The sequence below is a fragment of the Manis pentadactyla genome, chromosome 7, assembly GCF_030020395.1.
Source record: "Manis pentadactyla isolate mManPen7 chromosome 7, mManPen7.hap1, whole genome shotgun sequence".
NCBI lineage: Eukaryota > Metazoa > Chordata > Mammalia > Pholidota > Manidae > Manis > Manis pentadactyla.
Window position 1 is genome coordinate 87,423,283 of NC_080025.1, and position 23,748 is coordinate 87,447,030.

Sequence of the window (23,748 nt, forward strand, 5' to 3'; positions counted from 1 at the left end):
TTAAATGAAATTATTATATATCATTACTTTTCTTACCATCATTTTCTTAACATGTAGTCCTTGAATATCATTCACCAAATTGTATCAAACTCAGAATTTTTTAGACATCATTTATTGGTATCCTATAGAAACCATTATACAGCATAATTTTTCAGGTTAGCTAAGTTGTCATTTTAGAGTACAGAATAATTTTTTGAGCACTTACTATGTGCTGGGGAGCTAATACAGTTTCTGTAGCAGTGTGATGACATAAACATGTCCTGATCATCTTGCTTCTTTTGATAATAAAATATTAATAATAATGTTTCCTCACCATTTTTTTTATATTCCAAGACAAGAGTTAAAGCACCAGATATGAAGCACCCAATTAAATCCACAGTAACTAATTCTTATATTAGAACCAGAAATGTCAAATCTGCACTGTAACATGAAACATTAATGAAAATGCTTCCTGGGAGACAATTCTCTATGGGTCTCTTGAATTTCTGCACATTTTGTAAGGAGAAGAACTCTCTTTTCTTCCAGGCTATCTTTTCAAGATATTTGAATAACAAACAGCCTTGGACAATACAGATGTGTCTCCCTCCAGAGCAGAGGGTAGATTTACTTACTGTCCAGTATAATAAAAATAAGCCCTCCCTTCTAAGCAAAGGATAAAGCAGATTTGTTTAGTGTACATTATAAAAGATTTAGTTTCCCCAAGCCAAAGGTTCCAAGCCCCCATGAGACTTTGCGGGCAAGGAAACATGAAGATCCTATCGCTAATTTTGCTGTGAATAAATAAGTCCTTTGTTTCTGAACCCTGGTGTCTCATGCCCCCTCATCCACGAAACTCTGGCAAGCTAACTTGATAATTTGCAAGTAGGGTAACTCTCAGACTCTTCACAGTTCTTGACAAAGCTCAGATTCATTTTTCTGACAAAGGATAAACAAGCTCTCAACAAAAGCAGTTGTGCAGAAGGTGTCATGGAGATGATATCAGAAGACATGAGTGTTTCAATTTTCTTCCTAACTTAAGAAATAAGTTCTGTAGTAATTTCTGAATCCCATTCTGGTTTGCCAGAGTCATAAGATTTCTAGTATCTTTATTATATGAATGGAATGCTCTATATGCTTGTTTAAATTTGCTGTATTTTCCAAACTGCCTATATTTTAAAATGTCTATTCTTTCAAATAAGAATAAAGCATAGTGATGTGAAAAGCTTAAGTAATGGGGTTGTTGATTTCTTTTAAATTATATTGATAAAGTTAGCAGTTTAATGTTTAAAAAACATCTTTCAGTGATAAGGAAAAAGGAAAAATCTAATTTTCATATGTATTACTGTTCTTATAATCCTTGTCATTTTATTTTTAAATGAGTGTCCATTACATGTGAATAAGCCTCATCCTGTTGAAGAGCACATATGGACTAAGTTAGCTGGCATTTTCCTTATCAAAAATAAACAAGTCTGAACGTGGGTGTTCTGTCAATCAGAACACTTAGCCATGTTACAGGCTGCAACTGATTTACAAATCCATCACCCAGACACAAAATACTTTACCAAAAAACAAATTAAATAGCTTTATAGCTCTTACCCTGACATATTGCCAAAATATGCAAAGGACAAAATATGTATGTGACTTCAAGAGAAGAAATTGAAACCAGGAGCCAACTACTTCTCAGTAGTGCAATTTATACTACAACTCTGTATTGTCATGTCTTATCTTGTCTGTCTTATTTAGATGATAACCTTAGTCAGGGAGGGAGAGAATCTGTCCCTTACTGTATTCTATCAGCCCATAGACCATATTCTTATTAGTACTTCTATTGCAAATAAATATTTATTGCCATAGAAAGGAACTCATCTTTATAAGAAAGAAATGAAGAGGGAATCTGGAAGACTTGATTCCTGACCTTCTCTGAAAAGGTAGATAAACCATTTCTCCTTTCTTCTTATTTTTCTCTGTAATCAAATGAAAGTACCCACTTTCCTCTCTTGGGCCATGGTGTGAGGTTTCGCTATGCAATGCCGGTGAAGTCCATTTAGCTTCTCAGAAGACTGGTGTTATATAAACAGCAAATAGTATTACTCTCATGAGTTGAGTTGTGTACCATCCCAATGTTTCAGCCAAAAGATTGAGAAGGATGTTTGCAGGTTTACTATACTTCATTTCATTAAAATTTTGTTCCCTGATATTTTCATGATCAGACACTATTCTTAATAGACATTTTTCCTGATATTTAGAAAACACCATATTTTATAATGAAGCAGTTCAGTTCTGTGAACTGATTCTAACAGAGAGGTGCTTAATAAACCTGGGCAAGTTCACACAGAGAAGGAGCTCCAGGTTCTTCCTCTCCTTTTAATCCACAAGAAGTCAAAAGGAAGTTTCAAAGGGAAGAATGCCCTTTGGAATTTTTTGAAACCTATTTCATTATCCTAGCAGTTTCTAAAGTTTTAGCTTTCCCCTAAACACTTCTAGTATCACATATAGTATTCAAGTGAACTTGTGCTATTTATAAATAATATCATTTTTTCCAAAGACCTCAAGGAGAAATTTCACTGATGTCACAGTCGAAAGACTCCTATCCACACACCCAGGTATATTCCTGTTTCAACCCACTTCATTATAACACACAGAAGATACAATGTTGCAAGTTTTTTCCAACTCATTAAATAATAAGCACCATTAAATTACCTTACTTTTCTATTCAAGGTCTCCCAAAAATCATAGTATGAAATAAACTGCTCTTTTTGACCAAAAGCTATATCAGGCTGAGGCAAAGAGAATACATAGAAATCCTAAAATTCTGAGCATAGTTTCAATCAACTGTTTATCTCCAGATTGCACTTTCTGAAGTCAGGCCAAGACTGCCATTTTTAAGGTTTAAATGCAAATTCAACAGCAGTAACACGCAACATAATTATTTTCTTTGAATGACCCAATCTGGAATCTGGGTTTGTTGCATTCATCCAGCTTCATAACTCCTTTCTAGATTGATTAATGTGTAAACAGCAGAACTCAACCAAATTACATTTTTAAAAATAGTGAGTGAAACATTAGTTGACCAGATATAGCTTAGTCTATTAAGAATACATCATCTTCTGCTTTCCATTATACTAAGAAATTTCATCAGGGGACACGTTTCATCAGAAATCAGGAGGCAAACCAAACAATTACTTTTACTTTATTGAATTGAGCAAAAAAATGTGTCCCAGAACATTTCAATAAAGGGCAAAGTTTAAACTACAAATAGGGATTAAAGCCCAGGATTCTGTGAGCACATTTAGTGAAATCGAACTATATATCTATTATAAAACCATACAGGCAGATGTGAGCACAACACAAGACTAAACATCTAAGTTATTATTATTTCAAGCTAGGCTCCTCCTTAAATGTATATTCATTTTTTGGGGGGGAGTTATTTTTTTAATGATAATATGAATTCAGGAATTTTCCTTGAAAAAGTGATCCAAGATTACAGAATTCAGGAATTGAATATTATTAATTATTTTGTTCATCTAGGAAAAGGAATGTTTAAACTGAAAGAATACTAGAAATGGAAAAGGATATTATTGACTAACATTTTTTATGTCTGGAGAGGATGACAGGCTGGCATGAAATAACGTTATTAGTTCATAAAAGAGCCAGAGTGGATCCCACTCTGATGAAGTTCAATGTGACTGCGCTCTCTCTCCATCAGTCCTTGTGTCTTGCTGGGGTTGTTTAATTGAGCTAAATAGGAGGCATTTGAGTCCTTCGTTCTAAGTGACCAAAAATAACTTAAAACTCTTTCTGTTTGTAAAGTGACAGATTGGTGATAGAATAAATCAGGGGTCAGAAAACTATAGTCCTTGGTCAAATCTGGCCAGCAATCTGTTTTTGTAAATGAAGTTTTAGTGGAACACGGCCCTGCTCTTTTCATTTATTTATGTGGTGTCTGTGAGTGTTTTTGTGCTAGCTGTGATGACAAAGTTGAGCAGTTGCTACGAGAGACCTCATGATCCACAAAGCCTAAATTATTTACTACCTGTCCTTTACAGACAAATCTGCCAATCCCTGGAGCAGAATTTATTGCTAAATAAAATTGTTTTGGAAAGGAAAACATTTAAATTCAAAATTGAGATTAAAATAATTTCTTCAATGAGAGGAATGCTGAAAGAAGAATAAGTTAGTCTCAGGTATGCATTTTTATTGTAATCAAAACTACGTATGTTGCCAAATTCTCAATCTTCCTTCAGATGTAACAGACTCTACCATTTCATATTGTGTATCATGAAGTTTGAAGTACTTCTTTTAAGAGAAAGGAAATGGCTCTTATTCTAGAATTTTTGATGTACAATCGGGTTCTGATAAACTACTTTGGAGTTTGGAACTGAAACAAACCTTATTTACAGTAGAGTAGCTTTTAAAGTTCTGTTGATGGAGAAAAATAAACTACAATGAAATCACAACTGCTCTGCCTTACATCAGAAGTGAGGATTACTCTCTCAGGACAATATTCTTGTCTATGTAATTTGGCTAGTACAGCACAGTCACTTTCAAATACACTGTGGAGTTATCATACACTGTCAATTAGAAGCTACTCCCTGTGCTCATAATTGACAGTACACAAGAATATACGGGACAACTTAACAAGAGAGGTCCCACAATAAATGGCTAAACTCAGCCAAGAGCTTCAAGATGTCCAATTTGATTAGCAAAAGTGGGGCAGGGGGAGGAAGGGGGGAAAAACACCATGAATCAAATTCTCTACAGGTAATAACATAACGCATTAACTACCCACAGATAAGGACATAAATCTCAATTACTAAAAAAGGCCCTCATCACTCAGTTGTCATTGTATCATGCCTGCTTTATGAAACACTTACCATGCCTTGGAATTAAAAAGTTGTTTCTAACAAATAGATGTTCTGTTTTGTGATCATAATTACAGGGCTTATACATTTTATTAAAAGACAATTTTAGAGGCTTTTTTTTTTTTTTTAAAGTGAAGAATCTCAGAATTCTTGGCCTGGGAAAAAGATCGCATCTCATAGTTAAGAGGACCTATAAATGTTATACAATGTAGTCCTGCCATCTAGTGGCCATCACTGGGAACACAGCTTTGGAAACGCTACTACTTTGAAACCCTAATTTCTCATATTAAATTTCAAAACCATCTTTGATAACTAAATACACAAAATGAAAATCGAAGAATGATTATAATGTAAATTATGTATTATTAACCTGATGGATATTAATGACAAAGAATTGTCATTCCGTTGAAATAAAGTGACTGCTAAACTAGAAACTGATGAGGTATATTTGTTTAAAATATTTTAGTTAAATCCATATGTATTTGTGGACAATATTTACCCACTCTGTTTTTATGACTTTATAAATATCTATATTTATGAATCAAATCATAGAGACTTCTAAGCAATAATTTTCAAGGAAAAATATAATTTTCAAAATCCTATGATAGTTAAAATATATCTGACTAAACCTCCATTTCTGCATTTTCCCATCCAACCACCCAACCACCACATGGTTTACTTACTCATTCCTGCATCTTTTCTCATTCTTTCACATACTAGAATTTCCATCAATATTGAGACTAAGCAAAATTTTAGCTTTAAAAGTGTAAAATTCCCTACAAGGAAATCAATATCATTAGAGCTTCTTGACTAACAACTGACAACTATTTTTTTTTATTAAGATATCATTGATCTACAATCTTATGTAGGTTTCACATGAGCAACATTATGGTTACTACAATTCTCCCTAATTACCAAGTCCCTACCACATACCCCATTATAGTCACTGAACTGACAACTATTTTTCAGTACTAAGTATATACTAAACCTTAAAATGTTAACATTTTGTCAATGTTGTTTTCATTTTCTCCCAACAGTCTGATTTATATATGCTTTTGTCAGAAGATATATTAAGCAATTAAACAAATATTTATGACAGAGGTATATACAAATTATTACAGAAAGATACTGTTACATATATAAGAACATCAGATACAATGAAATATTGTTTCATTAACACTCAAAATGTAGAGATATAGTTCTATATTTATTATTTTTATTTCAAGAAATTATTTACTTCAAGGGTAATTTCCTATATATCACCTATTAGTAATTTGTCTTTTCTTTCCCCTCACCATATCTAAAATCCCACAGGCCTCGCAAAGGGTAAAATTTACCTGAATTTAAAGATCCAGGTGAAAAGACACAAAGGTTATAATCCTGAAGCCTGTCTGTATATCCCCCAAACCACATGTACATATGTACTAGCACAGTCTTATGTATTCTCATGTTTTACAAACACAGAGTGTAAGATTTCTTGAGACCTGAGTTAAAAATGTGGTATCTTGAATAGTTTTGAATCTGCAAAATTGTTCAGTGGTAACAAGAAATCTGAAAAATTTGGGGGTTGGCAGCAAAGTGGGACAAGAACCACAAAAGGTCAATATTTTTAAAAACTAGGTTGCACTTGAAATAGAAGAAAAAGAGGGAGCAACAATAAGATAATAACCTAAAATGAATCAATATGTGTGTGGTGAGTCTTACTACACAAGAATTTACTCTCGAATTGCACTGTGGCATACTTGTTAAAAAAAAATCCAGGCACTCACTACATGCTTAATGATAGAAAAAAGCTAAATCAACTCATTGTTAAAATGTGTAATAGAGAACCCCACTGACTTGCCACCAGGCCATCCCCTTTGTGTAAATGCTTACATTTTCCAAGCCCAAGAGCACAAGAAGTGGAATCGTCGTCATTCCTCCTTGGATCCATTCCTCCAGAGAGACTGTTCCATCGTGATCGTAGTCAATCTCTTCCATCATTTCATGAAGGATCTGGAGTAAAGGAGATAAAAGAAAACTTACAATGAATCAATAAGATACACTTCATAATGATACAAGAGGGCCTTGCACTGAATTGGTTATAACAAACTGTGATGAACAGCTAAGTGGAGAGTTGAGATAATATCTAGGTTAATGTTAATCCTATTACTGAGGGTATAGTGGCTTTCTTATGTTTCTAGAACCTGATTACGTGATCAACTTTTAGAAAAAAATTGCTTAACTTTTTAATATTTTATCACTGAATGATACAGCTAAAAGCAGAATGTATCTTCAAGGGTGAAGGTGGTTTCTAATTGCTTTCTCTAGATTATTTTTTTAAATTCAAATATATGCCAGATAATGCCTGAACAAATTAACTTCATGGCAAAGTACTGAAATAATTCTTTGCTAAGTGGTAAGGGGCAGGGGAATTAAGTTGCTTTTCATTGCCTATCAGTAATTAATAGAGCCAAGAAGTTAAACAATCAAGTCATTTTTGATGGCTTGCACAAAGTGACCCAAAATGTTCTCTGCAGTGTTTCCTTGTAATACATTTCTCTCTCAGGTATATAGTGCTAATATCAGTATTTAATTCAAAGGGTTGTTGTGAAGGTTAAATGTGTTAATATAGTATAAGAATCTTCAAAGATCATCCTTCATATAGTGTTGTTAGTATTGTATTAGCGGAAATTATATGGGATTTCCAAACTTATCACCCTTGGCTTCTGGGAAGGCAAAGTACTTCCCATCTATAGCACAAAAGTGGCGAACATGGTTAGGACACCAATGAAGAGAGCAATTCATCACCTTTATCTAAGTGGAGATTTTATTGAACTTTAATCAAAGTTTAATCAGTCAAATATAGAGTGCATAAGAAGAAAAATTTCAAAATGTGCAATAAATATAATACATGACCCCTGAACAACATGGGTTTGAAATCCATGGGCCCACTTATACATAGATGTTTTCCAATAAATATATTGCAATTTTTTCAGAGATTTAAGACAATCTAGAAAATCATTTTCTTTACTTTAGCTGACTTTATTGTATGAATATAGTATATAATATATATGCCATACAAAATATGTGTTAATCAACTATTGATGTTACCAGTAAGGCTTCTGGTTAACAGTAGGTTATTAATAGTTAAATTTGGGGCAAGTCAAAAGTTGTGTGTCAATTTTTGATTGTGTGGGGGTTTGGCACCCCTAACTCCCATGTTGTTCAAGGATCGGCTGTACATGAAATGTTGATAGAAGTGTTGTTTGCCTAAAAATTCTTGAACTTAGTTGATTGGTATTTTTCCTCAGGAAGTATTTGTAAATCAGGTTATTTTCCTTCATAGAAACTAGCTTATCTATAGGCATTGGAGATTTTTTGGAACAAAATGATGCCAAATAATTATTTAATTATTCTCAAAATAAAAAGACAAGGGAAATTATTTAGAATTTGCAAAATGGCATAAGATCTCATTAAGATATCCTGCCCCTTAAAGGCATGCTAATGAACTAGTGGAAATGAATAAATGAGAAAAGACCTAAAACACAGAGCATTTGTTTTGATGGCTGATGCCTTCATTTTGTACCTAATACATCTAATGCTAGAGCCCAGGTTTGTTTTTAAAAATTCTTCCCAAGGACATCTCAGTCTTCTCTACTGACTGTCGTCAACCTTGAACGTTTGGTTCTCTTATTCATACATACAGACTTATCGGGGGCCTGATACTGTTGAAAACGAGCAGAGCTGTTGGGTCATTAAGTAGGATGAGGCAGTGTTTATGACAGCAGACACAGTGTGCAAGGTGTTTTATACCTTGACTTTCTACTGTTTTACCACACATAGAAATGACAAGCTTATCAGTGTGCCAAAAGACAAATAACACCACATAGGTTACTATTTGTATTTTCCAGTATTTGCCATAATTAGACTGTCGAGATAACAATTGTTCCCTCTCTCAGAGCATCCAGATCCTCCTTTTCTCAAGTCTGTGCTCCACACGCATGGGAACTGGTTGGGAAGTGGTGGTGCCCTCTTCTGCTCTTAAAGCTGCTCAAAAAAAGATCCCCTTGCCTCCGATTACTCCAGTGAGGACAGAGACTTCATTGGCATTCACAGGTTTTAAGATGAATAGGATGAAGAAAGCCATTTTAGATTTAACGTAACAAAAACAGGCCCCAGAATTTGTAAGAAATCACTTGATGTTAAGTGAAAATAGTGCTAAGATGAATCAAGCGGTATTTTTAGAATTAAATACATGTTACCATCTACTTTATTATTCCATATCTAAACTGCAACTTTGTTAATGCTATCTGCCACTTGTTATGTGCATAGCATGTGCATTTCCAAATCCAAAAAAATAGAAAAAGAACAAAGAAAACCGAGTTAACACTTGGAAAACCCCAATCCCTGTACAAATTCGTGCCTTCTTTTGTATGTGACATTGCATGTGACTGTTGTAGTTCACTGGCATTAGTTTGCAAAGCAGGAGAAATGCAATCAGAGAGCTCTCATATCACAAAATCATGCCATTATCATGCTGTTAACTGCATAAATGTGAACAGTGCTTAAAGAATAGCTTTTTAGAACTCATGTAAGATGTAAACCATTTAAATAAAATTGATTTGTACTTGCTTAATTCATGTACAATTTGTTAAACGCAGTTGGTTTCAAAAATAAACTAAAATCAGTAACACTTACCAACTCTCCCCAAAATATTACCTGTGGCCAAAGTCAAAAGTTTTAATCAAGTATATTTTAATATACATTTGAATAATGTTGTACATTCAATATAAATCTACAGAAAGTAAATTTTTTTGTTTTTAAACACATCGTTAGATACTATTTCTTTAAGCAATTTGATTAAAATTTCCCAGCTCTGTCTTAACTAACTAAAGAAAACTTTGGGCAAGTAACTTTAATGTTTTGGGGTCTCAATTCCCTCATCTGTAAAGTGAATAAAATAGCAGTACCTACATCAGAGAGCTGCCAGCATTAACACATACACATGAGATAACATAGTGTGCTGTGCGCAGTGAACTATCATAATCCTCTTGACCACCATCATCTTCTCTTAGAATAATTATTCTAGCTATCTCCACATAATAAAAATTCATAGAGATCATTAAAAACATATACATATTAATTATATTTTGAATGACATGTCATGATGTCACGTGTCCATCAGCAGTGCCTGTGTACCTTATGTGTATATATGACCACAATTCCAGTTAATTTCCATAAAGAAGAAAAGCAAAAGTTGCTGCTAAGAGTTTCAGAACACCACAAATACCTTTTGTTGTTCAGAATCCACTTTGGCTACTGATTAGAAATAGTAACTTAGAGTTATAAAAAAAAAACAAAAAACAAATGAGAGTGAATATATGTATATTCAGGTCCCAAAAAAGACAAAAGAGAAAGGGGACTTCTAGAATTCCACCAGCAGTTAATTTCATTCATATACCTACTGGATTGAGTTCAGTGACATCCCACTCAAGGTACTCCGCAACGTGCATCATCTGACTGATGATATTTTCTAGCTCCTAGAGGAGAGGGAAAGGGAGAGGGAGAGAAAGAATTAATACAAGGTCTTAATTCTTCAGTTTTGACTTACACAAACTGTTTGTTCAACATGTAGCTCAAAAACTAAAGGAGTTATATGATTAATTTATATATATACACACACACAATAAATATAATACACAAATATAAATACAATGAAAATATATATCCCTTTTAAAGGTCTGATTATACATAAAAGAAAAACCTAAACATAAATTCATTTTGGAGTTTACTTAGAGATCTTCACCAAGAGAGGGCACAAGTATACAAAAAAAGATTTTCTTCCAGAAGATTTTTAAGGAAGAACATTTTTCTTTGGAAAGGAGCATCTGATGAAAGTAGGAAGATGAATATTTTCACAAGATGTGATTTTTCAGCCGCTGAGTATACTGACCTTTTGGCTTGAAAACAGGTGTGGGAGGATGGAAGGAAGTGTTTGGGGTTTATTTTTATTCTGATACGTACATTAACTGTTACAGCCATTTACTGGGATAATCTTCTCTACTAGAGGAATATTCAGGGTCAAGGTTTAGACGCTAAGTAGATGTAGAGTTTATTTTGTGAAGGGATAGAATATAGTTTGAATTTTCACATTACTCTGCTCAAATGTCAACTCTTTAAAGAACAGTTATTTAATACATATGGCTTGGCTAAATAAATTTAAACACTGCAATTTTGTGCCTATTTATTTAATATTTTAATGTTTCCTTATCTCTAGAAAAGATGAAACATACTTTGTAATTTAAAATGTAGTCAGTGCCATAATTAAAAGTGGTGTTTTATAGTATGATAATTTAAAATATAAGTATAAAAAATATGTCTTGAAAGTATATTAATCAGAGATTATTTTACTCAGGTATCTGACCTAATACATGTAGTTAATATTCACGGCATGAAGAGGAAATATGGTAAAAGAGGTTTTCTTTTGGGGCTCATGGATCCCTCTGAGAAACTGACAAATACTACACTCCTCTCTCCAGAAAATATGTAATCATGAAAATTACTTATGTAACACAGATTGCCCCAGAAACAATACAAATATAAATGTGTTTTTTATTACAGATTTTTTATACAAATCCCTTGAAATTATAGGCTAGAGTGTGTGTGTGTGTGTGTGTGTGTGTGTGTGTGTGTGTGTGTGTCTATTCTACTCTTTCACCTACTCTGTCTTTGGTTATATGTGCCTTAATGGTTTGGAATGGTTGAAGTCCCTGGGTATGTTTTTAAGAATAAAACTTATTTTTGGTGGACTATGATGCAGGCATGTGACATTCGATAAGTCATTTAACTTCTCTTAGATTCAGTTTCCTCATCAGTAAAATTGATATTTTAATCTTACCTAGTGCATAGAATTACAGCAAAGATTAAACATGCTATTACATGAAACATATTTATCTTTCCTGGTATATTGAAAGTAACTGATAAACATTAAGTAGTATTATTACATATAATGGTATTTCTTCTAAGTATCAATTTTCCTCTTTTACTTCCAAGATGTGAACTCCTTCACCTTTACCTTTCCAAGATAAATGACCTCAGAAGGTACAATTTCAACCATTTCAACCTGATACTGGAAGAAATATACTGGGGGAGAAAACTGTGTAGAAAAAGCCATAGAAATTAAATCCAGACTTTAATTACAAAAAAAACCTATTTTAATCACAAACTAATTTATTTATTCTACACTCATTATTTAATATTGAGAGTATAGTTATAAATATTGCTAGGAATCTACTATATGTTAGCAAAAAAAAAAAAAAAATTGACCGAAGATCAAAAAAACCCACATTTGACTGAGTTTTCAAATCAGCTGTCAACCCATGGCTAGAAGTCTAGTAAAGAAACACCTTTTTAATTTAATGAGAAAGAAACATTAAGTAAAACAGATCTGCATTGAAAATATAACTTACATTAGTATAATCAGAAGGGTCACTCCAATTGTACATTAAATACCTAAAGAAACCTGAATTCCTAGCTGTTAAATGCCACCAGAAAATGAGTAAATGTATTGTGTGGCTTAGTCTTCCTAAACGGAAAACTGGATGATACCACCTACTTGAAAATAATACATTTGAAAAATTTAGAAAGACAAACATAAGAAACTGCAGAACCACAGCATTGATTCAGATGGGTGGTCATTTCTGAGAGTGGGAATTATATATCTGGATCTTTCTCTGGAGCGGCACATGTACCTTTACCCCACTCAGTGTTACATGAGTATGTCTTCAACTTCCTTGCTTTGTTTTTAAAATTCTGTCTGAGTTCTGCCATGCGGAAGTACACCAGATGATAAGAGAAAGTCATGATCACAAATAATGTTTATTTTAATCAGTATTAACTGTATCAAAGGATTTGTTTTCTAAGGTTTCTGTGTTCTTAAAAATTTCCATAATCTGACATTTATTATTTTATTAACATTCTTATATTTTCTTTATAGAACAGGTAATAATGTAAGATGCTAAATATTACTAGCAAGTATTAATTACATTATTGGAGGGAACCTGAGATAGATTTACATATGAGGCACTAATCTGGGAAGTAGGAATGCAAGAATCTAACTACCTCTCTGCAAACTGTCAATGATTTGCATACATAACAAATAAAATAAGCATTTAATTATTCTTTTCAGTTAAATTATACAGCAATGTTACTTTTCTACTGTTGCTTTTTATTACTGAAACTATAAATATGAAGTGCAAATTCCCTTTAACATTGGATGAGACATTTTTAAAAGGGAAGTTTGTTAAGCAATATTCAAATATATTTACCTATTCTGAAAGCATATATGACTAAGCATACTTTTAAAAAATGAGAAAATAATAAAATGATTAAATTTACTTTTAATTCCTTTAAATTCTACTTGTATTCTCAGTATTTTCCTTAGTATCGAATCTCATTTATATATGTGATAAACATATACTTTTTTTCAAATGGCACAGTGCACTGCAGCCCAGAAGCCCTGGGATCTGGCCATCCACCTGCCTTGGCCTCCGGAGTAGCTGGGCCTACAGGCATGGCCCCCACGCCCGGCTCTGAGACATATTTTTTTGCTTTCTTGATCAATGGCCTCAACTTTCTCTGATGTTTCTATTCAGACATCATTGGAGTCATTTTTTACCTTTCAGTTCACACAAAGTCACTTCTTTTGTAGTAGAAATATTCAGTAGAACAACTGTAAACCTAACAGTTTCTTTGGATCCCTCTTTCAAAAAAGACAATAAAAATGCTGGAAGAGTGCATGGAAATTACATTAAGTAGGTCTTCTGTGGTAATAACAATAAATTTATACATTGATTTTTTTTTTTTTCAGAAAAACCACCAGTTTGAAATTTTCACAGAAAATTTGAAGAAAAAAATTACCGAGCTGTCCAGGAAGCCATTCCCATCTGTGTCATAGAGGCGAAACATAACTGGAAATAAAAGGTGTTGAATAAAGATGATAAGTGAGTAAGATCAATGTCAGTATAAGACATATTCTTTAAAATTTATTTTCTGTTGAAAGCAAATACTAAATCCTCCAAATACTAAATTTTAAATAAATTTAAATACTAAATTAATTAAAGCAATTAATTTGTTGTATCATCTCTCAAGCTAAACTGAAAAGGATTTAATCAGTTAGCAAAAATACTGGATATCAGATACAAAGTCTGTATTGCCACATTTCTGGGAAACACAGCACTATTGTTCGTTCAAATTTTTTATCACAAGATCATTAAATGCTAAATCAAAAATAACAGAAGAGACAGAGTTTGGACACTCAGAGTGTGGGTATCAAAGGGCAGAGTGGACAAGAAGAAACAACTGGTTCAAAGGTCTGAAAAACATTTATAATTTGGAATCCACCATCCACTATTATGCGAGCTTAGTCAAACACTGTCTTATCTGTAAAATGAGAATAACCACCCTGTCATAAGACAAGTTGTATGAGATGAGGTGATATACACAAAAGCAATATAAAAGACATAGATCACTGCACAAATGTAAGCTTTTGTTATAACTGATCCCCAAGCAGTGTGAGAAAGAAAGGGTTATGCAAAATAAGGGGCTTTTTCTGATGAGGAGGACAAGACATAAAATGCATTTGAACTATGACTATAATGATACGTTTGTTTAAATCTGGGATGTACTTTCATAGGGTAACCACTCTTTAGTCAAGTAAGGAAAAGGAGTGTTGGCTTGGTGGCAGTGAGCTCGGGAAAGCAGGTCCATCACTGGCCTGAGGATTCCCTTGTATAATTCACACACCACCAGCAGGCTACAGAAAAGGTTGCAGGTGCCGTTGTGAGATAAACAGAGGAGAATGACACAGCTGTAAAAACAGAGGACTGGGAGAGGGTTTCATCTGGGTTTGTGCAACATCCTGGAGAATCTTGACTTTTGGGGTCTATAATATTAAATAGAAATATTCATAACTAGGGGGCATAATTATATGTCCTTGACCACATATCTGTAACTTTTATTTTTGTATTTAAAAATAAGTATTATATTTTATCAATTCTAATACATGCTTATTTATAAGATGCAAAACTAGGCTACATATCACTAAAATGAAAAAATGCTGACAATCTATTATGTTCTATTTATTGCAAAATGCAAACAGATATTAAAGATGTTAAAATGTAAGGGGAGAATGTATACCTATTTAGTTAAGTGAAATAATGTTCGTCTGGCTTAAAGAAGTAAATACCTTCATTTGTAAACCAGGATGGTTATTTTCCCTCAAATATTCAGTAAATGGGAATAAAAAATTCAGAAAGAAAAAGAAACCTGCCATGACATAGATAGTAAACATTCCAAAATTTTCTAGTACAACAGAAAATAGTAAAAGTATTTTTGTAAGTGATAAGAATTCACATACCACTCAGAGGATAAATTAAGTACCATGAATAAGGCAAGGATTTGCAAAAGGCTAACTAACTGCTAATAGAAAAGGACCTCTGTCTTGTTCCCACATCATTACTCCTCTCCCCTTCCCAAAGATACCCTGTATTTTGACTTCTATATTCATTCTTTTGAATTTAGCATATTTACTGAATACTATGTTTCTAATCTTCAGCTATATGGTATTGTAGTGAGTAGCATTAACTCTTACATCTTCTTGTCTGCATATTATTCCAGTGTATAAAAAATCACAATTTATTTATCCTAAACTTGAGAGATATTTAGGTTGCCTTCAATTTGCTATTTCCACTAATGCTCCTGCTGTCTCAAATAATTCTGCTATAAAACTCCTTGTAAAATGGTCTTCATGTTTAGATGAACATTTGCTAGCTGGTTAATAAACCAGTGAAAGTAATGTCTGGGCCTTAGGATTTACAAATATTAGCCTTATCAATATTGCCAAATGGATTTCAAAAGTGGTTTTATGAAACTAGATTCTCAACAGCACTGTGTGAGAATGTGAGTTGCTCCTCACCAACAATGGTTTTCTAATTTAAACCATTCTGGTGGAGGCCAAGTGATATGCTGCTGAAATTTTAATGTCCATTTTCCCGATTACCAGTGAGATTGAGATAATTTTAGTATGTTTAATGTGCAGACAGGATTGAACATTCCCAGGATATTTCAGATCTCCACTGTTCCAGTTCTAGCCTGACTATAATTACATGAGAGACCTACAGTTGGGAATACCCAATTAAGCTTATTCTAAAATTTTTACCCAGCTGCAAAAATAAGAGATAAGTAAATGAATGCTGTTGTCTTAAGACACTAAGTTTTAGGGGTGATTTGTTACAACAAAAAAGAACAGTATGAAATTATCCATTATCCAATTATTCAAGTACTATTACTGGAAAGATGATCTTACTTTCTCTGTAGTGCCAACTTTGTCAAGGTTAGATATTCACATAGGTTTAGGTTCAGTTTTTGGATTCCCTATTCTAGTTTCACTGGTTTGTCTGTTACAGCATTAATACCACATTCTCTTAGTATCTGCAGCTTTTAAAAGTATCTTGATATGCAAACAAACACATATATAACATTGTTACACTTCAAGACAGTCTTGGCTATATTGGACCTTTGCATTTACACATGACACTTAGAAAAATATTTTCCAACTACCCCCTTGGGGATAAAACAAAATGAAACACATGGTAGATTTCTACTGAGATTGCACTGTATGTATAGATCTATTTGGGGAGAATCTTTACAACATTGATTCTTAAGAAAATATAACCATGTTATATTCCTCTTTATTTAGATTTTTGTTAGTTTCTCTCAATAATGTTTCATTGTGTTCTGGCAGAGGTCTTGTAAATATGTGTTCAAGATTTATTTCTAGGTATTTAATAATTCTGATGTATTATGAATGTTTAGTTTTTTTAGATTTTCATTCTTTGTTATATGTTGGTATAATATAGAATTATAAGTGATTTTTACTTTTATCTTGTATCTAGAGTCTTTGTAAAACTTATCTGTTAATTCAAATACTTTACAGATTACTTTGGATTTTTATATGTAAATTATAATGCAGTCCAAAATGATGACTTTTCATTTCTTCTCCTCCTATCTTCATAATTTCTATGTATTTCTCATGCCTTTTTGCTAAGAGTAATGATCATCAACCCAAAGCTGAGTTAAACTTAAAATACTGGTCATTCTTGTCTTGTTCCTAATATCAGTGGGAGTACTTTCAATATTTCACTCTTAAATATGAAATTCGCTGGGAGTTTGTTGTTGGTACACTTAGCTAAGAGTTTTTGCTGCTTTGGTTGTTATATTTTTAATTGTGAATAGACGTGGAATATGATAATATAGTATAACTATTTTAATGAGATGAACAGAAAGTTTTCTCCTTTATTTCCTTAATTTCTTCACATTAAGAGAAGCCAACATGAACCATCAATGAGTCAAAAAAATAATAGATAAATTAAACTTTATCAAATTTAGACCTTCTCCTCATCAAAATAAAATCAAAAAAAGAAAATAAACAAGCCAGCCATTGACTAGAACAATTTTCAGAAAACATATATCTGACAAATAACTTCTTTCCAGAACATAGGAACAAACTCTGTAGCTCAGTAATAAAATGAAAAATCACTTAAGAAAGGGGCAAAAAATTGAGCAGAGACTTAAAAAGTCAAGATCTATGAATGATCACGATCATTCATAATAAAATGATCAATATCATCAATCATAAAGAAAATGAAATTTTAAATCACAATTAAAGACCACCATATGCTTACTAGAAAGATTGGAATTCAAGATTCCCCCTCCAAGATCAGTTTACTAATAATACTTAGCTTGTCAGCCTCTCAATTGTTCAAGAATTTATAATTTAAAAACTGTCCAGTGCTAGCTCGGCTCCCCTCTTTCAGAAATTTGTCCCACCAATCCAACTTGCCATGTCAATTCCCTGAAACTTCCAAACACAGTTTTAAATAAACATTATGTCCAAATTATTGAGTTGTTTCCAATAAGAAAGCTGGTCTGAAAACACTTACTTTACTATTGTCTGAAGTAGAAGCTTCCTTTAAATATTGGTTTCTATACACATGAATAGGAAGTTAATGACTGTCTGTGAATTCTGTCTAATTCATCAAGAAAGTTGGAGAACTGTTAAGTTCTAGTGAGAAATAAGAGCACGAATAAAAATAGTATACATATATTGAGCACTAAGTACCATAAATTCTAATATTCACCATGTAGAAATCAAGATAAAGTTTCCATTGGTCCTGGATAAGAGAGAGAAATTTTGATATTTCACAGATAAGATTTCTTTCTCAGATAAGAGGGATTATGATTTTCAGAAATAAGTCTACTTTCCTAATTTAAAATTGTAGTGGTATCAGGCAAATTATGAAGCACTGAACACATATATTTACCTTGGTTTTCTACCGAAGTATCATGATAACAACAGTAAAGAAAGAGGAATTCACAAGCTCAAAGAAAATGTGAGAGGAGAAAAGACTAACCAAATTTTAGAAGCTGGAAAACACCTGGTGATTGACTTAGAAACCTGAGAAACATGAACTTGAGCTCGTAGTGAAGAGGCAGCAAAATTTACACAGAAAGGATGATGAGTTAGAAAATTGATAATCTTCATGGAAAGAAGTTAGATCCTCAATTGCTATCCCTCACACTTAACTCCTGAGGGTATTCCCAATCCAGAAGAAGGCTGAACTTTAGAGCTTTGTAAAAGTCAACCCACAGGGAATCTGAGCCTAGCATACTCAGGAATTCTAATGGTAGGGGTATGATACCATAGTGAGGGGAATTGTGTGAAAGTCTGTATACTGAATATTGAGAGTATATGTCCCCTTCCTTATCTCCAGTGAGCCAGACTTAAACCTCACCTCTCTACCCACCTACCCATGACATTCAAACGGTCCTTCCTAAACAAAGTAACTTGGAAAAAAAAAAACAAGCAGTAGGGTGGGAGACCTTTTAAGTAAGAGAAAAGTTTCAAACCATGAAGTAAGAACAGGAGCATAGAAGGATCATGCTGAGAATAAAATGAACTCTGGGAAGTTCAAAGTATGTTAGAAAAAGTAAAAAAACTAACTCATCATAGACACAGAACATGTTCCAGATGTTAAAAACAAGACATAAGAGAAAAAGTAGTTCCAAATTCTGTCTTGGAATTTTAACAACCAGAAATAATGCTACCTGAAAGACCAAACAAATAAAATAAAGGAGATGGGCTTGGGAGCCAAGATGGCAGCATGAGTAGAGCAGCGGAACTCTCATCCCAAAACCACATATATCTATGAAAATATAACAAAGACAACTCTTCCTAGAATAAAGACCAGAGGACATAGGACAACATCCAGACCACATCCACACCTGCGAGAACCCAGTGCCTCATAAAGGCGGTAAGATACAAGCTTCAGCCGGCGGGACCCAAGTGCCCCTCGCCCCAGCTCCCAGTGGGAGAAGAAAAGGCAGAGCAGGAGGGAGAGGAAGCCCAGGACTGTTGAACACCCAGCCCCACCATCCAGACCAGAGCGCAGACACAGTGCATGCACAAGGCCCTGGATACTAGGGAAACAGGGCAGTAAGAATGGTGAGCGGGTACCGGAGGCCTGGCACTGAAGGACATAAGAAAAGCGAGCGGCCATTTTTTTTTTTTTTTTTTTTTGCTGTTTTGTTTTGGCGAGAGCTTTTTGTAAGTCTCAAAGGGATAGAGACCCCAATACTAAGGAAACAGGGCAGCAAGACCGGTGAGCAGATGCCTGAGGCTGGGGCCAGAGAATAAAGAAAAACAAGCAGCCATTTTTTATTTATTTATTTATTTTTTCAATTTAAAGACTTTTTTCTTTTTTTTTTTTTTGTGGTCATTGTTTTGTTTTGGTGGGTGCTTTTTGGAAGTCTTAAAGGGGCAGGGCAGGACACAATCCAGAGGTAGGGAATCCAGGGATCTCTGGGCACCCTAATCCCATGGGCTGCAGGGAGCAGGGAGGCCCCTTATGGAGATAAATAGCCTCCTGGCTGCTCCCCCTCCAACGCGACTCCACCACTCTGGAGCAGAGGCCCGAGCCAGGCCACGCCCACAGCAACAGCGGAGATTAACTCCATAGCGGCCGGACAGAAAGCAGAAGCCCTGTCTGTGCGCAGCTACCCAGCACAAGCCACTAGAGGTCGCTGTTCTCCCAGGAGAGGAGGGCCACAAACCAACAAGAAGGGAAGTTCTTCCAGCCGTCACTCGTCCTAGCTCGGCAAACTATACGTATCACCATGAAAAAGCAAAACTACAGGCAGACAAAGATCACAGAGAAAACAACAGAGAAGGAGACAGATCTAACCAGTCTTCCAGACAAAGAATTCAAAATAAAAATCATAAACATGCTGACAGAGATGCAGAGAAATACGCAAGAGATATGGGATGAAGTCTGGAGGGAGATCACAGATGCCAGAAAGGAGATTACAGAAATGAAACAAACTCTGGAAGGGTTTATAAGCAGAATGGATAAGATGCAAGAGGCCATTGATGGAATTGAAACGAGAGAACAGGAACGCATAGAAGCTGACATAGAGAGAGATAGAAGGATCTCCAGGAATGAAACAATATTAAGAGAACTGTGTGACCAATCCAAAAGGAACAATATCCGTATAATAAGGGTACCAGAAGAAGAAGAGAGAGGAAAAGAGATGGAAAGTATCTTGGAAGAAATAATTGCTGAAAACTTCCCCAAACTGGGGGAGGAAATACTCGAAAACACCACGGAAATACACAGAACCCCCAACAGAAAGGATCCAAGGAGGACAACACCAAGACACATAATAATTAAAATGGCAAAGATCAAGGACAAGGAAAGAGTTTTAAAGGCAGCTAGAGAAGAAAGGTCACCTATAAAGGAAAACCCATCAGGCTCACATCAGACTTCTCAACAGAAACCCTACAGGCCAGAAGAGAATGACATGATATATTTAATGCAATGAAACAGAAGGGCCTTGAACCAAGGATACTGTATCCAGCACGACTATCATTCAAATATGATGGTGGGATTAAACAATTCCCAGACAAATAAAAGCTGAGGGAATTTGCTTCCCACAAACCACCTCTACAGGACATCTTACAGGGACTGCTCTGGATGGGAGCACTCCTAGAAAGAGCACAGAACAAAACACCCAACATATGAAGAATGGAGGAGGAGGAACAAGAAGGGAGAGAAGAAAAGAATCTTCAGACAGTGTACATAACAGCTCAATAAGCAAACTAAGTTAGGCAGTAAGATACTAAAGAGGCTAACCTTGAAACTTTGATAACCACAAATGTAAAGCCTGCAATGGCAATAAGTACATATCTTTCAATAGTCACCCTAAATGTTAATGGACTGAATGCAACAATCAAAAGACACAGAGTAATAGAATGGATAAAAAAGCAAGACCCATCTATATGCTGCTTACAAGAAACTCACCTCAAACCCAAAGACATGTACAGACTAAAAGTCAAGGGATGGAAAAACATATTTCAGGCAAACAACAGCGAGAAGAAAGCAGGGGTCGCAGTACTAATATCAGACAAAATAGACTTCAAAACAAAGAAAGTAACAAGAGATAAAGAAGGACAGAACATAATGATAAAGGGCTCAGTCCAACAAGAGGATATAACCATTTTAAATATATATGCACCCAACACAGGAGCACCAGCATATGAGAAACAAATACTAACAGAACTAAAGGGGGAAATAGACTGCAATGCATTCATTCTAGGAGACTTCAACACACCACTCACCCCAAAGGATAGATCCACTGGGCAGAAAATAAGTAAGGACATGGAAGCACTGAACAACACAGTAGAGCAGATGGACCTAATAGACATCTATAGAACTCTACATCCAAAAGCAGGGGGATATACATTCTTCTCAAGTGCACATGGAACATTCTCCAGAATAGACCACATACTTGGCCACAAAAAGAGCCTCAGAAAATTACAAAAGATTGAAATCCTACCAACCAACTTTTCAGACCACAAAGGCATAAAACTAGAAATAAACTGTACAAAGAAAGCAAACAGGCTCACAAAAACATGCAGGCTTAACAACCCGCTCCTAAATAATCAATAGATCAATGACCAAATCAAAATGGAGATCCAGCAATATATGGAAACAAATGACAACAACAATAGTAAGCCCCAACTTCTGTGGGACACAGCAAAAGCAGTCTTAAGAGGAAAGTATATAGCAATCCAAGCATATTTAAAAAAGGAAGAACAATCCCAAATGAATGATCTAATGTCACAATTATCGAAATTGGAAAAAGAAGAACAAATGAGGCCTAAGGTCAGCAGAAGGAGGGACATAATAAAGATCAGAGAAGAAATAAATAAAATTGAGAAGAATAAAACAATAGCAAAAATCAATGAAACCAAGAGCTGGTTCTTCGAGAAAATAAACAAAATAGACAAGCCTCTAGCCAGACTTATTAAGAGGAAAAGAGAGTCAACACAAATCAACAGTATCAGAAACAAGAAAGGAAAAATCACGACAGACCCCACAGAAATACAAAGAATTATTAGAGAATACTATGAAAACCTATATGCTAACAAGCTGGGAAACATAGAAGAAATGGACAACTTCCTAGAAAAATACAACCTTCCAAGACTGACCAAGAAAGAAACAGAAAATCTAAACAGACCAATTACCAGCAACGAAATTGAAGCGGTAATCAAAAAACTACCAAAGAACAAAACCCCCGGGCCAGATGGATTTACCTCAGAATTTTATCAGACATACAGGGAAGACATAATACCCATTCTCCTTAGAGTTTTCCAAAAAATAGAGGAGGAGGGAATACTCCCAAACTCATTCTATGAAGCCAACATCACCCTAATACCAAAACCAGGCAAAGACCCAACCAAAAAAGAAAACTACAGACCAATATCCCTGATGAACGTAGATGCAAAAATACTCAACAAAATATTAGCAAACCGAATTCAAAAATACATCAAAAGGATCATACACCATGACCAAGTGGGATTCATCCCAGGGATGCAAGGATGGTACAACATTCGAAAGTCCATCAACATCATCCACCACATCAACAAAAAGAAAGACAAAAACCACATGATCATCTCCATAGATGCTGAAAAAGCATTTGACAAAGTTCAACATCCATTCATGATAAAAACACTCAGCAAAATGGGAATAGAGGGCAAGTACCTCAACATAATAAAGGCCATCTATGATAAACCGACAGCCAACATTATATTGAACAGCGAGAACCTGAAAGCATTTCCTCTGAGATCGGGAACTAGACAGGGATGCCCACTCTCCCCACTGTTATTTAACATAGTATTGAAAGTCCTAGCCATGGCAATCAGACAAAACAAAAAAATACAAGGAGTCCAGATTGGTAAAGAAGAAGTTAAACTGTCACTGTTTGCAGATGACATGATACTGTACATAAAAAACCCTAAAGTCTCCACCCCAAAACTACTAGAACTGATATAGGAATACAGCAAAGTGGCAGGATACAAAATCAACACACAGAAATCTGTAGCTTTCCTATACACTAACAATGAACCAACAGAAAGAGAAATCAGAAAAACAACTCCATTCACAATTGCATCAAAAAAAATAAAATACCTAGTAATAAATCTAACCAAAAAAGTGAAAGACTTATACTCTGAAAACTACAACTCACTCTTAAGAAGAATTAAAGGGGACACTAACAGATGGAAACTCACCCCATGCTCGTGGCTAGGAAGAATTAATATCATCAAAATGGCCATCCTGCCCAGAGCAATGTACAGATTTGATGCAATCCCTATGAAACTATCAGCAACATTCTTCAATGAACTGGAACAAATAATTCAAAAATTCATATGGAAACACCAAAGACCCTGAATAGCCAAAGCAATCCTGAGAAAGAAGAATAAAGTAGGGGGGATCTCACTCCCCAACTTCAAGCTCTACTATAAAGC

General features: G+C 34.6%; 1 protein-coding gene across 7 annotated transcripts in view; it reads right to left on the reverse strand.

The window, feature by feature from the left end:
• The window catches only part of DGKB (diacylglycerol kinase beta), a 749,649-nt gene that overhangs the window by 534,762 nt on the left and 191,139 nt on the right, over positions 1 to 23,748 (reverse strand). For all 7 annotated transcript variants that reach the window (XM_057504557.1, XM_036894568.2, XM_036894565.2 and 4 more), the window contains 3 exons: positions 13,743 to 13,792; positions 10,289 to 10,363; positions 6,717 to 6,836 (listed from right to left, as the gene is read on the reverse strand). In XM_057504557.1, the coding sequence (XP_057360540.1) occupies positions 6,717 to 6,836; positions 10,289 to 10,363; positions 13,743 to 13,792 (245 nt within the window). The remainder of the gene's footprint in view (positions 1 to 6,716; positions 6,837 to 10,288; positions 10,364 to 13,742; positions 13,793 to 23,748) is intronic.